This window comes from Carassius auratus, chromosome 6 (genome assembly GCF_003368295.1).
Source record: "Carassius auratus strain Wakin chromosome 6, ASM336829v1, whole genome shotgun sequence".
Lineage (NCBI taxonomy): Eukaryota > Metazoa > Chordata > Actinopteri > Cypriniformes > Cyprinidae > Carassius > Carassius auratus.
In genome coordinates, this window is record NC_039248.1 from 16,630,537 (window position 1) to 16,645,550 (window position 15,014).

General features: G+C 36.2%; 1 protein-coding gene across 2 annotated transcripts in view; it reads right to left on the reverse strand.

Moving 5' to 3' along the window:
- pkn2b (protein kinase N2b) overlaps positions 1-14,363 on the reverse strand; it is a 40,033-nt gene extending 25,670 nt beyond the window's left edge. The window contains exons 1-2 of one of the 2 annotated variants that reach the window (XM_026263651.1): positions 13,962-14,363; positions 1,011-1,311 (exon numbers count right to left, since the gene is read on the reverse strand). In XM_026263651.1, the coding sequence (XP_026119436.1) occupies positions 1,011-1,311; positions 13,962-13,982 (322 nt within the window). In that variant the 5' untranslated portion in view covers positions 13,983-14,363. The remainder of the gene's footprint in view (positions 1-1,010; positions 1,312-13,961) is intronic. The other variant, XM_026263650.1, reaches the window with a different exon arrangement.
- Between the last annotated feature and the right edge of the window lie 651 nt (positions 14,364-15,014).

A 15,014-nucleotide genomic window follows, 5' to 3' on the forward strand; every position in this document is an offset into this window, starting at 1 on the left:
AAAGTTCACAGGGAAATAAAGACAACTGGTTAAAAATTCAGTGTTCTTCCTTCTGTAGCAACCTCATGGTGCAAATGACCAACAATATCAAAATTTAACAGCAAGCCTCTTGTATAACCAAAAGCTCAAATGCAAAACCTTCTATTTAGGATAATCCCTTAAACCCCTGGCAAATCATTATCATTGTTCTTTGTTGTGGTGATTTTTTCAACAGTATATTACAGGGTACAGTAATATCCATGGATAACTGTTGTTTTGGACACAAAGTCCTTGGTTGTACAACCAAAGTAGAACAGAAAAAAGTGCTGTGGTTGTACCAAGGTGCAGTTACAGCATACGATGGTAATAACATGGTACTTGGAAAGTATGCCATTATACTGATGATAACAATATTTATGTACCATGTTATTTACAATGTCCCTCAACACAGTTCAAAGAAAGCTATGGTATTACCTTAGTCCAAAACATGGTATTGCCATCAAACCAGTCTATTTCCACGGCACTTTGTAAGGCTTGAGATAGATATTCTCAATGATTTTTTATGTTTTATTTTCTATTTGGCCATAGCAGCAAACAATCACAAAAGAGTTGATAAGTGATTCGTTTCCATGTATCAGTTCAATTTATCTGTTTACCGGATGTTAAATTGATTTAAACTTTTTTTTTTTTTTTTTTTTTTTTATAAACCTTAGTAAATACTGCTGTTTATTACTATGGATTAGTATATTGGTGCCTCTATAAAATTATAATTAAATATGCTTCCTTTTGAAAACTTATTTTAACTAGATTTTTATAGCATTTTTAATCTTAGAAATTATGGTTTGTCATTAAATGACTAAAATCAATTCATGTTTTTCAATTAAAAACATTAGGCCGAAAAATATCAATCAAATCCATTAAAAAAAATGATATTACTATGTTTTTTTCAGTACAATTTTGTCAGTGATTAAAAACAAAAGCTACAATAAATACAAAAGCTAAAGAGACAGGAGGAGTGAATTCAGCCATACCTACTAGCTCCTCTGGGTCCTTCACCACTATGTGTGCGTTCAGTTCCTGAAGCTCCTGGTGCAGTTCCTCCACCTTCTTGTTGGACTTTTTAAGCATGTTGTCCACATAAGCCAGACTCTTCTTATCTGTGGTCACCTTCCTCAGGTTCTCAGCTCCTTCTTTGATCTTCAGCTCTTTGCGGATCTCTCGTTTTATCTGGTCCTTGATCTCATCCAGCTTTTGTTGGACCATGGTGTCTGAGAGGTCCAGATTTTGGCCAAGACCAAGACGTTCTGAAACCATCTGACCCCGAGTATCACTCTGAGGAGCAAGAGAGAGAAAGAGATAGCAGAAATGTTTACAATTATCCGAGGCATTCAGAGACATGGAATGCATCCTGGAATGAAGCATCATTCTCAAGATGCAATGCAATGGCAAGTTCTCAGGATAACTGGTCTGCATTGTCAGTGTAATATCCTTTCTGTGCTGCAGAATGATGGAAATTCACTTTCACATGCAAGGTAGAGTGTATGATCCGGTTCAGGTTGTTATGCAACAGAATAAATCACCAGCTAATCAGCTTGAGGAGGCCCAGAGATCTCACAAGAACAATGCAACGCCTTCAGACAAACACAAAGGTCTGAGACAAACACACAATGAAGAAAAGAAAAAAGAAAATCTAGTTAAACTATAAACTTAACTATAAAAAAAGCAAACATTATTTTAATAACTATAAACATAAACATGTAAACTAATACTTATAATACTACTACTAATTAGTGGTCGACTGAAATGTGTTTTTTGACAGCCGATGCCGATATCTTGGGGGGGGGGGGGGGTTTGTCTAACCAACAGGGCACTCAGTATTCTGGGACATTTGTGTGCATTGGGAATTACATTTTCAAATAAAGCCAAGGTACATTTTACATAGAGCACACAGAGAAAATTACATGAATAAGACCGTGGGCAAATTTATAAAGTGCAGCATAATTTGAAATCACGAGTTTAAAGCATTCAATTCACGCGGACCGACCGTCACACAGAGAACACACGATCATGTAGGATACACATTTCACAATATCTCACAGCTGGATTCAACTAAGTTTGCAAGGTTTGTGAAATTAAATGTTCATTTGTCATTCAAAGATTTGTTTAAATTATATAAATGCGTATTTTCTTAATGCTGACGGCAAACGAGAAATAACTATAATGTTTGCTTTTATATTACTAATAGGTCTAATATAAAAGCAATTGTTATAATACTTTCTGTATACATTAATTCCTTTGTTTAACCGTTCTATCTGATTATTAAACAGACTTCTATTTGTATTAGACAGAACTGTTAACAATGACCATAAACAAGACAGAGAGTGTGAGCACTGTGCGCGCTCGGGCATTGCCGCTCTCAGTGCTCTCAAAATAAAAGTCCCACCTCGAGCACATCGGCCAAGCAGAAAATTTTATCGGCCGATGCCGATATTTGACAAATATCAGCCGATATATCGGCCTTGACGATATCAGTCGACCACTACTACTAATAATAAAAAATATAGGAAACATTTGGAGAAAAATGAGGGGAATTGGATCATGAATGGATCATGAGAGGACTTAATTTCAGGTGCTAGCATAATTGTGCCATATGTTTGCCCAAAAAGGCTTTGCCATCGGCCTGACAAACAACTATATTTTTTTCATTTTATTAGACTCAACTGAATCTGACAGTCAAGAAGTTTTGCTAGGGTCCTCTTTAAGAAGTAATTTTCGTGTTCATTTATCTATTTACTTTTTCCATGAATGCACCATATGACTGATTTGGGGAAAGTAATTTTTTTTTTTATTAAAATGTGGATTTATATCATAACCTTAGCCATACTGACAGTAACTCGATTATTGAACTGAACTGACTCCACACTGAATCACAATTGATCTAAATAACTTCACTACTGTTTTCTGCAGAACTGGATTACAGCTGAAATTAAAGTGTTTCAAAAGAGATCAATTTTGCAATATTAATAATGTTATAGTCCTGTTTACTACTATAAAGCTGCTTTGAAACAATCTGAAATTGTATATAGCACTAGTACATAAATGCGAATTGACTTGTTGAAACGAAATAATGCCAAGCATTAGGCATCAAAAATGACAGAAAAAAAGATGAAAATTGTGTCATTATTTACTAACCATCATGTTGTTCCAAACCTTTAGGAAATTCGGTAACACTATTTTACGTTGTCCTTGTTAACTAACACCACAACATGTACTTAGTATTATAATAGTAAAGATATTTTGAAGAATGTCTAAGCAAATAGTTGCTGGTACCCATTGTCTTTTCCATACTACAAAAGACAATGGCCACCAGCAACTGTTTAAGACATCTGCACCAATTCACCATTTATAAGACATTAAGGACAGTTTGTCTTCATCCATCCAACAGACTCTTGGATGATGCAAGTGCTCGCTTTAGTAAGGTTAAAGGATTCATCAAAACAAGTTCAACTGGGAATTATTTTCCACCTTAGGTCAGTTCAGTGCCTTCTCACTACAACATGGTTCTCAAAGTTCACACAAACATGCCTGTGTGGTGAATGAGAAGACCCCTCCTGAGAAAGATTTATAGACATACAGCAAACATGGGGTTTGGCATTCAGAGCGCATGTTATCAGCAGGGTGGGGTCAGCACACACAGATCACTGACTGAGGAGTCCAACTGCTTCAAATCAACTAGATGTGGCCACACAGAGCGATAAAACTCAAGTGCTGTGATTTAAAACTAGAGGCTTCCTGAAAAAAAGAGAAGAATCAACATCTAGAAGGTCACCACAAACTTTAAAGTGCAACGGTCCATAAATAGTAAAGCTATTGCCTATATCCACAAGAAATCATATCAGTTTTAGTGGCAGTGGAAGAAGAAAAATAAATAAATAAATACATTTACTAATGCATCACAATTCTTTTAATGATTATTTTTTATAATAATCAATATGTCGATTATATATTTGATGAATTGAATCAAGGTTTAAAAATGCCAATTTTTTTCCTCAGTGTTTATTTTAAGTTATTATAAAATGCCCAATATTGTCCTCCAAAAAATGTGCTATGAACACAAATAAAGTGATGCATTTATGTGTGCTATATACAGCGGATAAAATAAGTATTGAATATAGGGTTGGACAATATATCGAACTATATGATCATGCGCATTTCGTCAGTAAAGTAGTTTCCGTGATTAGCAGTAAATCAAAAAATGAAAATAAATATTAAAACTAAGCAATTTCACACGCACAGCGCCTCATAGCAGCTATTATGATATTCAGCATATGGAAACATTTTGACATTTGCACATAATGAAATCATCTGATTCTAGGTTATTTTGCTCGCAAACACTTTTATATTAGGCTTCTATGTAAAATAGAACGATTGCGTCCTCGCACCTAAGAAACAACATGGGGAGGGGAGTGGGTGGGAACTCTGAAGGAGGCTGAAGACTGATGCAGCAGTTCAATTCAGCTTTACTCCAAATATATCAACTTTTTCAACCCGTTTTCAATACTTTATATTTAACGTGTTCGTTTATGTCCAATATTAGTGTTAAACTGTTGGACTTTAAATCTACTATTGATTTTCATTGTTGACTGATTTTGCTGAATATTTAGACTGATAACTTCCGTGCACAGATGCAGCAGAACATAAATACAATTTGAAACCTTTTGTTGTGTGCATGTCTTTTTTATATTTTATGTCATTATTATAAGAACAGATTGGATCACTATATAAATGTTTTATGTAAAGGTGCTTTAGCAATGGTAGCACTCGCTAACTGGCTCAAGGACTCCTCTCAGTGCCAATCACAACAGACTTAGCCAGCTGAACAATCAGAGAAGAGTAGGCTTATGGAAGGGAGGGGTTTGCTCCGAACTTGCTTGGAACTAATCATTTTGAAATCACTGGCAAATGACTCTAATATTAAATGTTTATTCTGAGAAAATTACAATGTTTTCTGACCTTAGATGCATTTAAACCTGTTATAGGGACTCCAACACAATATTAAGACACTTAAAAATACCATATGACCTGCTTTAAGAATTTCAAACGATAAATACTTGACGGATGACTTGACAGATCACGCATATACAAATCATAATTTGTATATAAATCAACTGTTACTTTTAACCTTAACAACAGGGTTCCCTGTATGCCGTACATTACCAGTCATGTTTTAAGATGTTAAAAAAAAAATATATATATTCTCTTCTGCTCACCAAGCCTTCCTTTATTTATTCCAAATTACAGCAAAAGCAGTAATATTTTGAAATAGTTTTACTATTTAAAATAGAGGTTTCATATCTGAATATAATTTATAAATGTAATTTATTCATGTGATCAAAGCTGAATTACTCCAGTCTTCATGTGTCACATGATCCTTCAGAAATTATTCTAATATGCTGATTTGCTGCTCAATATTATATATATATATATATATATATATATATATATATACATATATATATATATATATATATATATATAAAAAATTATTATTATTATCAGTATTTAGAACAGTTGAGTAAAACTTTCTCATAAATGAATACATTTACTTAGCAAGGATGCTTTTAAATTGATCAAAAGTGATGATAAACACAATTATAATGTTACAAAAGTACCATTTCAGATAAACACTGTTCTTTTGAACTTTCTATTCATCAAAGAAACCTGAAAAGAATTCTACTGCTGTTTTCAACATACTATTAATAATAATCAATGTTTTTTTTTTTTTTTTTGAGCTGCAAATCAGAATAATTTCTGAAGTATTGTGTGACTGGAGTAATGATGCTAAAAATGCAGCTTTGAAATCACAGTAATAAATGACATTTTAAAATATATTTAAAAAAATTCTTTTTAAATAGTAAAATAGTTTTGCTGTTTTTTGGATCTTTAAAACAACAACAACAACAAAAAAAATCTTACTGTTCTAAAACTTTTGACTGGTAGTGTACTTAATCGCAAGCTTGTTAATTATTCCTGAATAATTCTCACTCCTGGCTGAACAAAAAAACTGGCAGCCCTGTTTGAACAAAGTTGAAGTTTAAGGTTCCCTGAACAACATATACAAAATTCATTGTAGCCTACAAGTCAACGTTAGATCTTTTGCTTCGACCACTGGTTAATGAGGTGATAGAAGTAAGAAATACGTTTCAATACACTAACATTTGAAGGTAATGTAGGAATATATAGCTAATGTGGGGTAATGTAAAGTAATCAGCAATCATAGGATTTATTCATGCTTTTTTTTATGCCAGGTTGGAGTTATACTGATTTTCTGTCATGGTCTATGGACCCCTTGAATTAGCCTTGGCCACCCCCTGGCCACCCATGTATAACGGGTCACAAGAAGGGAATGGAAGATGTAAACTGGTTTTCAGAGCCAAGAACCTTGTGTGGATGGAGAACTACCTCACTTTCCTCCTCAGCTTTCTGATATATAGCAGTAAGAGACAGGGAAACTTCTGTGTGCTGTCTGTGGAGAGTCCTGTAAATGCTTTGGCTGGCTGAACACGGAAAGTAAAGCAGCTAACAGAAAAGCCAGGAGTTGATGCTGAAGTAAGATAATGCCAAAAGCATGAGTCAGTGACAGGGTGGGGGGTTTGAACATATCCAACTGTATATAGGAAGAAATTAAGAACAAAAAACACTGGCAAAGACTCTTGGTTGGGGTTTTCTCCCATAATAAATGCCCCACCTTATGAGAAGGATCTGGCTGTGGAACAAATCCACTCTGGATACAGTGGCTACATTGCATAAACTAACTCCCAAACAGCAGACGACATGGCTTGTGACACACTGAGGTTAGAAAGAGCTTCTGATTATTTAGCCTACCTGTACAAGATATAAGGCGACCAAAGCAAACTGCAAAATATCAAAAACATATCTACACATTAGGGGTGGTTAATCTGTCTGATTTCCCGATTCGATTCGATTACGATTATTGAAGTCCCGATTCGATTACAGTCGATTTTCGATTATTAACGATTCTCGATTAACGATTATTGATTTTCCATTTCACAACAGTAAGTAGTAAACAAACTGTGTAAATCATTACTAATAAATGGTAGAAACAAACCGAATGCATGTAGCGGTTGGGATTTTCAGTTTACTACATGCAGCAGGCACTCTGATTCCATGTATGGGGCACATATATATTATTCATATGACACACAAACACAAGTAGACAAGACCTTTTTAGTTCAAAATCTATGCCCCGTGTCACATCGCCTCTGCTTCTGCTATGAGCAGCGCGGACAGATCTGCCTCGCGCACGCGCCGAGTGTGCACAGCTCGGACTACTGTCAGGGTCATTGCGACTCCCCACCTTGCCTCCTAACTGTCCTATGAATACTTCGACCTCGTTTAACATACCCACTGGCATTAGACAAAGTCTTCACTACAATACTGTCGCCGCGATTGCGGAGAGGTGCGGTCAGAAGACAAATATACATGTCTAGCGCGGAAAAAATCTCCCGCCTCGTCCCCGCAACACTAACACGCCTGCTAATTTCGCAATGAACACTCCGACCCCTGCAAACATTGTTCATTCACACCTCTGACATTTGGCAAAGGACCATTTACATTGGGCAAAGGATTCACCGTTTGTGCTTGGTGTACTTTCACTTTCAATATCACCGTCATCTTCTGGATACAGATATTCCCCTTCAGAATCAGTGTCCGCGAATAGAAGTCCCAACACTTCATTGCGGGTTTATTGAAGCTTTATTGATGCCATTAGATAATAATAAAAATAATAATGATAATAATAATCTAATGCCAATACTCGCTGACGTTGACAACATTGGTCAGTTAAAATGGCTCACTCTCACACTAGCTCCGCTTTTTTTTCGCACTGATTCAATGCGCTCTCGAAGATTTTGTTAAGGAGCATTACGTTTTTTTGAGTCAGAGATTAAGTATTACATGTCTGCTATCTGGTGCAGGGGAGGTCGCGTGAAATTTAACACCCTATTTGACAAAATCGGCCGTTTTATTCAGTGCCGCATCTGGTCGAGTAAACTCGACCATGGCGCCAAGAGGGTTAGAGCTCCTGCCATGAAAACCAAAATAAATCCACACGCTTGCTTTGAGCCCAGATGGAGCTGGGTGGTTCGGTTGGTTGCTCGCTCCTGGTTTTTCCATTTTACACACCTGTTCTGGCTGCTTGCTAACTGGAACTGGGCGCGTTCGTGACGTTCAACTCCCGGTATAATTTTTTTTACAAAATAAAATAATGCAAAAAAAAAAAAAAAAAAATCGATTTTTGAAAATGTAATAATCGATTCATACTCGTCCATAACATACTCGCGATTAATCAATAATCGATTTTTTTCACCACCCCTACTACACATAGACTTCACTGCAGTTTCCAGCTAAAATTAACACTGGGTTTACTAAACAAACTGACCTCTGCTTCATTACAGTTTGCACATATTTTTTTGTCGCGAATGTTGATCTTGCTTCAAAACAGCTGGTAAAAGAGTCGCGCGACATCGTGCGTCATCACTAAGACACAGCATTAGATCTGGCTTTTGTTCACACAGCGATCGTCCCGGGACTGAACCCGGCAATGGTACTAGGTCCCTGATCCGGGTTCAATGCCGGAATCAATCCCGGGACGTGTTTGCTTTTACACAGAAGGCGACACGGCAATGTTCCGGCAATTTGCCGAGTCCAACAAAGGGGCTTGTCTGGATAAACAATCGGATCTGTTTTTCACACACAGTAGTTAAATAAGTCTGCAGAGAATGGCCCAGCGCAAAGTCAACCTGAAGTGGTGGGTTTTCTTTTGAAAAGCTTTTTCAGTCATGGGACACTTTACAAAACAAAGATTAATGTAGGAGTCTCACTAGCACTCCACACGGGTGTTCTCCTGCTTTCTTGTGATCGTTCGGGAGAGAGGGGGTGGGGTTTCGTGTGATGTCGACCCGTGAATGCAGACACATTGGCTGGATTGCGTTTACACTGAGATCCGATCACAGTGCGTGCTCGACTACCTCTGGACCAGGACACGCTGATCGGATAACATTCACTTACCTTGTCTTGTGTCTCACTTGTCTTTTCAATGAGTATGTGGACAACGTCCAGATGCAGGTTGCATGTTAATGCCAAGCGTAAACACACCCAGAGAAAGACTGAAACTGATACTGCAGTTTCAACCTCTCCCCTTAACATTCTCGTTCCTCTCTAGGAGAAAACTACTGAAATTATATTGCCAATGTTTCTTTTAATGCCACTATTATATTTTTGAAGCACTTTGAGCTGCATTTAATGTATGAAAAGTACTTTTTATATACATGTTTTTATTATCATTATTTATTATTAAAACTACAATAATTTGAATGCATCAATAAGTTTCCTAGACCATTTTAGTTTGACACTAGTTTGAAGTTTTCTCCTTGTTTAGTGATGCATCTATTTAAATAGCATTATAAACTTTTTTTTTTTTTTTTTTTTTTTAACCAGCTCAGTTTAATACTTCCAATAATGCAGGTTAATATTACTGTATATTACTATCATTGTTACATTAATGCATACAACTAATATATTAAATATAAATTAACTATTAAAAAATAAATACTAAACTATTTCATAAAATATTATATTATTATTTGCTATATCCCCAAGTTGTAGTGTTCATGCGTTTAGATTTACTTTTGTGAGTTAAAGAGTTCAAAATGGGTAGGCGCTAGGCAGAGGAGTTCCTACATGTGAAGCCCTCGGTGACATCAGTGTCTGGCCAAGTCTCTGAAACTCCACCCAGTGAAAAGAGTCATTTGTGAGCTCAGAGCCAATGAGGGTTTGAGCATCATCCCGAGAGTTTGAGCTCAGAGCTCATCCTATTATGGTTTTACCATGACCCCCATCACCCTCGACAGTGAAAAAGACTTTGCTCTAACCCACTGCCTTATTTGTTCCATTACCACTTCTGCAGTTAACTCGCACTCACAGCAAACACATAAGCCAATAGACCTGGTGCTTTGGCACAGATCACTCAGGAAACATTATGCACAGGGTTCTTTATAGAACTAGATGAAATAAATGGGAACATATTTCAGGTGACTTGCCAAGTAAAAATCAAGATTAACCGAATTTCCATCTTGCCAAATATAAAAGCACTAATAATAATGACTTAAAAACCTGGTTTGTCATTCTACATGTTTTAGCTGCCCTATCCTGTTTGACTAGGAGGTTCTTGACAGGTCTGTGACTGATTGATGGATGGGATGTATTCTTTTGTAGCAATAGTAATAATTAAACTAGTAGCAGTTGTAATAATTGCAATTTTAATAACATTACATTTAATCATTTCAAAAAGAAAGATGGTTATTATATACTGGGTACTTGGTTTAGCTAGAAATTTCTCTGCAAGCAATCTGCAATGTAAATAAGCGGGTATCAGTGTTGAGATGCAACATTACACTGTTACTTTCCTGTTACTTTCAGCTGATTATTTATCAATACAGAAGTCCATTTCATTTACTTCTTTATAATAACTTCCTATATCATATGTATTCTGCAAACTGCTACCTATCGGGCATATCGGGCAGGAGAACCCTTTAGAGAATACCCAGTAGAATAGGAACTGCAATATTAATGCATGCATGCTGCAAGTTTAGTGTGTGTGTGTATTCTAAAATCTGCATTCAGCCAGAGCACAACGGATTGAAACCAAAACCACAGGTGTTACAAAACAATGACACGCTCCATGTGAACACGCACAGGTGATGGGAGATTTACCGCTGATTACAGAACCGGCTTTACTGACAAGATGCACATTAAATAATCGCATGCAATTTATCGTGCAGCCCTAACATATTCTTTTTTGTATAGGGTCCTTTTTTTAACAATACTAGGGCCCTATACAATGTTCCTCTTCTTTTTTTTTTTTTTTTAGGATAAAAAATGTATTTATCCTAATCAAATGAAAAGTAAACCCTTTTATTTTTTGGCAAACAAAGTGCTGTACAACAGAGGTTTACTGTTAAAATTAAGAAAACAAATATGATTATTTGTTTAAAAATAAAGATTTATTAATATGTATTAGCAGTAGTAGCATTAAGTCTTAAGACTGCTAAATAGAAATATATTCTGACTATATTTTTTAAATGCTTTTATTTTGACGAGTTAGGAACTTGCAGCTGCTGTGTATTGTGATATGATGAGTTTTTATAAATGAACTGGTAAAATGCCAATGAAGTGACTCTCATAGCAGCTGGAGATGATATTTGTGTATTCATATCAACATAGTGAGACGACAGAGGGTAAAAAAAACTCTGCGACATACAGCCAAGTATGGTGATCCATACTCAGAATTCGTGCTCTGCATTTAACCCATCCAAAGTGCACACACACAGCAGTGAACACACACATCGTGAACACACACCCAGAGCAGTGGGCAGCCATTTATGCTGCTGCGCCCAGAGAGCAGCTGGGGGTTCAGTGCCTTGTTCAAGTGCACCTAAGTCATGGTATTGCCAGCCCGGGACTCAAACCCACTACCCTAGAGTTAGGAGTCAAACTCTCTAATCACTAGGCCACGACTTTCCCCCTAGTATGTGTGTAACGTTACATTAGTAAACAAAACAGTGCGCCCCGCCATTCATTCATTCACTGATTGATTGCGGAAATCATGGCGCCTTATGAGTGATATTAAATGCTTCCGCATATTTATAGTATTACTATAGAATTTCCGCTGAGCATTGCTAATCACACATATGACTTTGTTCTTGGTTCTCATCAACAGGATCTCCGCCATGATAAGTGTTGAATGAATGACAGGCTTTTCGTTGTAATATAGTGCAGGGTAAATACAGGGCTGGGCGATATATGTAATAATATGATCATTCACATTTAGTCAGTAAATCTGGTTCCGTGGTTAGCGCTAAATCGCCATCACATGCTTTCAAATGGAGCGGCACTTAACAGACAGAGCCGTAGATCACTGACAAGCTACGCAACTTTGCGTTCATTATTGAAGGCGATTCATCTGCGATAATGAACGCGATATTGCATAGCTTGTCAGATATCAACGCAATATATATATATATAAAAAAAAGATTAATCGGAAAAAAAAAACTACAATTGTTTTGGCCCAGACCTATTTCCAAAAAAGTGTGCTTTCAACTTCAGCAAACAAGGAAATATTTTGTGGACTGCTTATGCCAGTTCTTTGGCTAGGAAGTTATTTGTGCAGCTAAGGGAAGAGGATGTAAGGATAAGCAAATTTTCTTTTCTTAAAGATTAGTTTTTAGATCATTGTCAAAATGATATAAACTAATCTTTAAAGAAAATAAAATTTGCTTATCCTTACATTCTCTTCCCTTAGCTACACAAATAACTTCATACCCAAAGAGTGCAGCATTTCTGAGCTAATGCCTCTTTCTCTTTCAGGGATTTGGCTGCAGATAAGGGCTAGAGGATACCTGTCCAACACTCCGGCCAAAAAAAAAAACAAAACAAAAAAAAGCAACAACCTGTCGGAGTCCCTCTGAACTTTCGAACTGAGAGTATCAGTTAACTTGTTGGGTTTCAGTTGAGTCTCACTGCAATTAGGTGGGGAGGAGACAACCCAAACACAGCAATCAAACTACTCCCTCTCAAAGCAACAAAATGGCATGAGTTTAGAAATGCTCCTATTCACAAAGGACTGATTCACAACCAGTTACACTCTCTACACTACTTCACTTTGTATTGTTTTCACCTGAATCACATTTTGTTTGAAACATATTTTGTCTCTTAAGAATGACAGTTGGGACAGTACAAAACCTAGCCTATGTCATAACTAAAATAAACAAAGGGCTTTGGATAAAAGCTACTGCTGAATGACTAACTGTAAATGTAGCTAGTTCAAAAAAAGCAACAGCACAATACAACATATTGAGAAAACATGCCTTAAGAAATAAACAAATGCAAATCAGATAGAAAATTTTGTTACATGACTAATGGTGTGAAGGCCATCAAATCTTGCAACAGCTGGACTAAAACCCTTACATAAGTCAAAATATCCATTTATGACCTGCAGTTTTTTTCATTAAAAAAAGAGTTTATACTTATCTAAATTAATTCTGAAACAAGTCAAAACTTGCATATTGTTCAGTGATGGTGTTTGACATCAGTTGTTTATAAAGTTAAGTATTTTCTTCAAATACCTTGCAATATAATAATATATTATTATCATTATTATTAGTATTAGTATTATTATTATTAAGCAGGCAAGCAAACACTGACATTACCTCATACAGTATTCAGCAGTGTTTCAGGGAGTTGCCAGGGTGGAATCGTTCAGGATATGTTACTAATAATAGATTTTACTCCAGATTTTCCCTCACCACAGGCACTAAAGAGAGCTTCTGCTCCACAGTTTCTACATTTATGTCGTGTGCACATAGCTACACTCCTTTTTAAAACATTCATATTTTCTTCATGAAAACAGCTCACAGGGGTTTTGAGAAGACGAGAGGACATTATTAGTGCATTTTCAGGCAGTATACAAAAATGCTACTTTTTTTTTTTCAAATAGTTTGGCTAACTGTATCAAAAATATTACGTTTAAGAAACAGTAAATTAACATTTTGCGAATTAAGCACAAAGAGGTAGCATTATGTAGGCTACCCGCTGTTCTGAAAGCGACTGAATTTATGTTTATATACATATTATATACAAATAACACTCTTCGTCTGAAGTAAAAAAAAAAAAAAAAAGCATAGTTTATCTATGGGCTGGGACTGAAGCAACAGTTGGTCTGTCAATATTTCTAGGCCACATTTAACCCTTTCAGACACAGTTAAAAGTCACTATCTAACGCTTAGGAAGAGTATTGAAATGTTAAAGAAGTGATCAGATAAAAACAAAGCCACAGCGATCAAAGTGAGCTGACAGTGTTGAAGCGCGCGGTTAGTAAACAAGAGATAAAATCATTCTCTCACCTGCACGGGATCGGCCGCCATCTTGCCTCTTAATAACTTTGAATCAGACTCAAGGGAGCAAAAAGGAGGAATGTCAGTAAGTTAAACCTCTCCACTTCACTCCTGGTTAGCTCGTATTTCTTAATGATTCTGGAGAAAACACATCGGATCCACGACTTGGGCTATTCCATAGCGCAGCCGGTAAACTTCCCAATTCCCATGACGCTGCCGAAATATCCTTGTATGGTATGTATAAACAATTGTATAAAAGCTTTAAAGGTTTCAGGAAACCAATGCAATAGTTTTTCGCGACAGATCCACGTACAGGGACGTGGAAATGCGAGTGTCCTGAACGCGTGTATAGTTGAACACGCTCCGCTCCTCTGCTCTCCCAGCTGGAGTCAAATCCTACACTTCCAGTCATGTGATCAGAAACTCTGTGCAAGCATTTTCCCATGAGTGTCCATGCACACTGCCAAATATAGAGTTTAAATCATTCTTAAATATTTACTAGAGCCTCGTATCAGATTACACCAGCGCCTAATGTTTGAAAATGACAGAAACACATCGGAGAGTAATATATGCTCTGCATTTGTGGAATTACATTTTTGCACAAGACTGAAATAGGCTGCGAGGTGCATGGGGCTCAGAGTTTTCTAGGCTTCAACCATTCAAAAATGTAGGAATAGGTGTTTTATAGGCTGTATTGTTTATTTATGACATTTATACAGGGATTTATGTAAAGCACAAATAAATTAAACAGATATCAAATAGCACTTAATAATAATAATAACAATAATAATACAGTGGCCTATATTGTATTACATATAAGGTATCATAATAGCCCCTATATAATATAATATGATATAATGACATTATTATTAATTTTAAATAGTAGCTTTTTAAATATATTTTAAACAGTATTTCTGTCTTGCAGCTTTTTCTCTTTTTAAAATCAAGCTTAGACACAAATATAGTATGTATAAATCATTTAGGTTTGACAGCTACATGATGAAATAAGAACAAAGTATAATACAGTCATTGTAAGGACTGTAATCTTGATGCATTAATCTT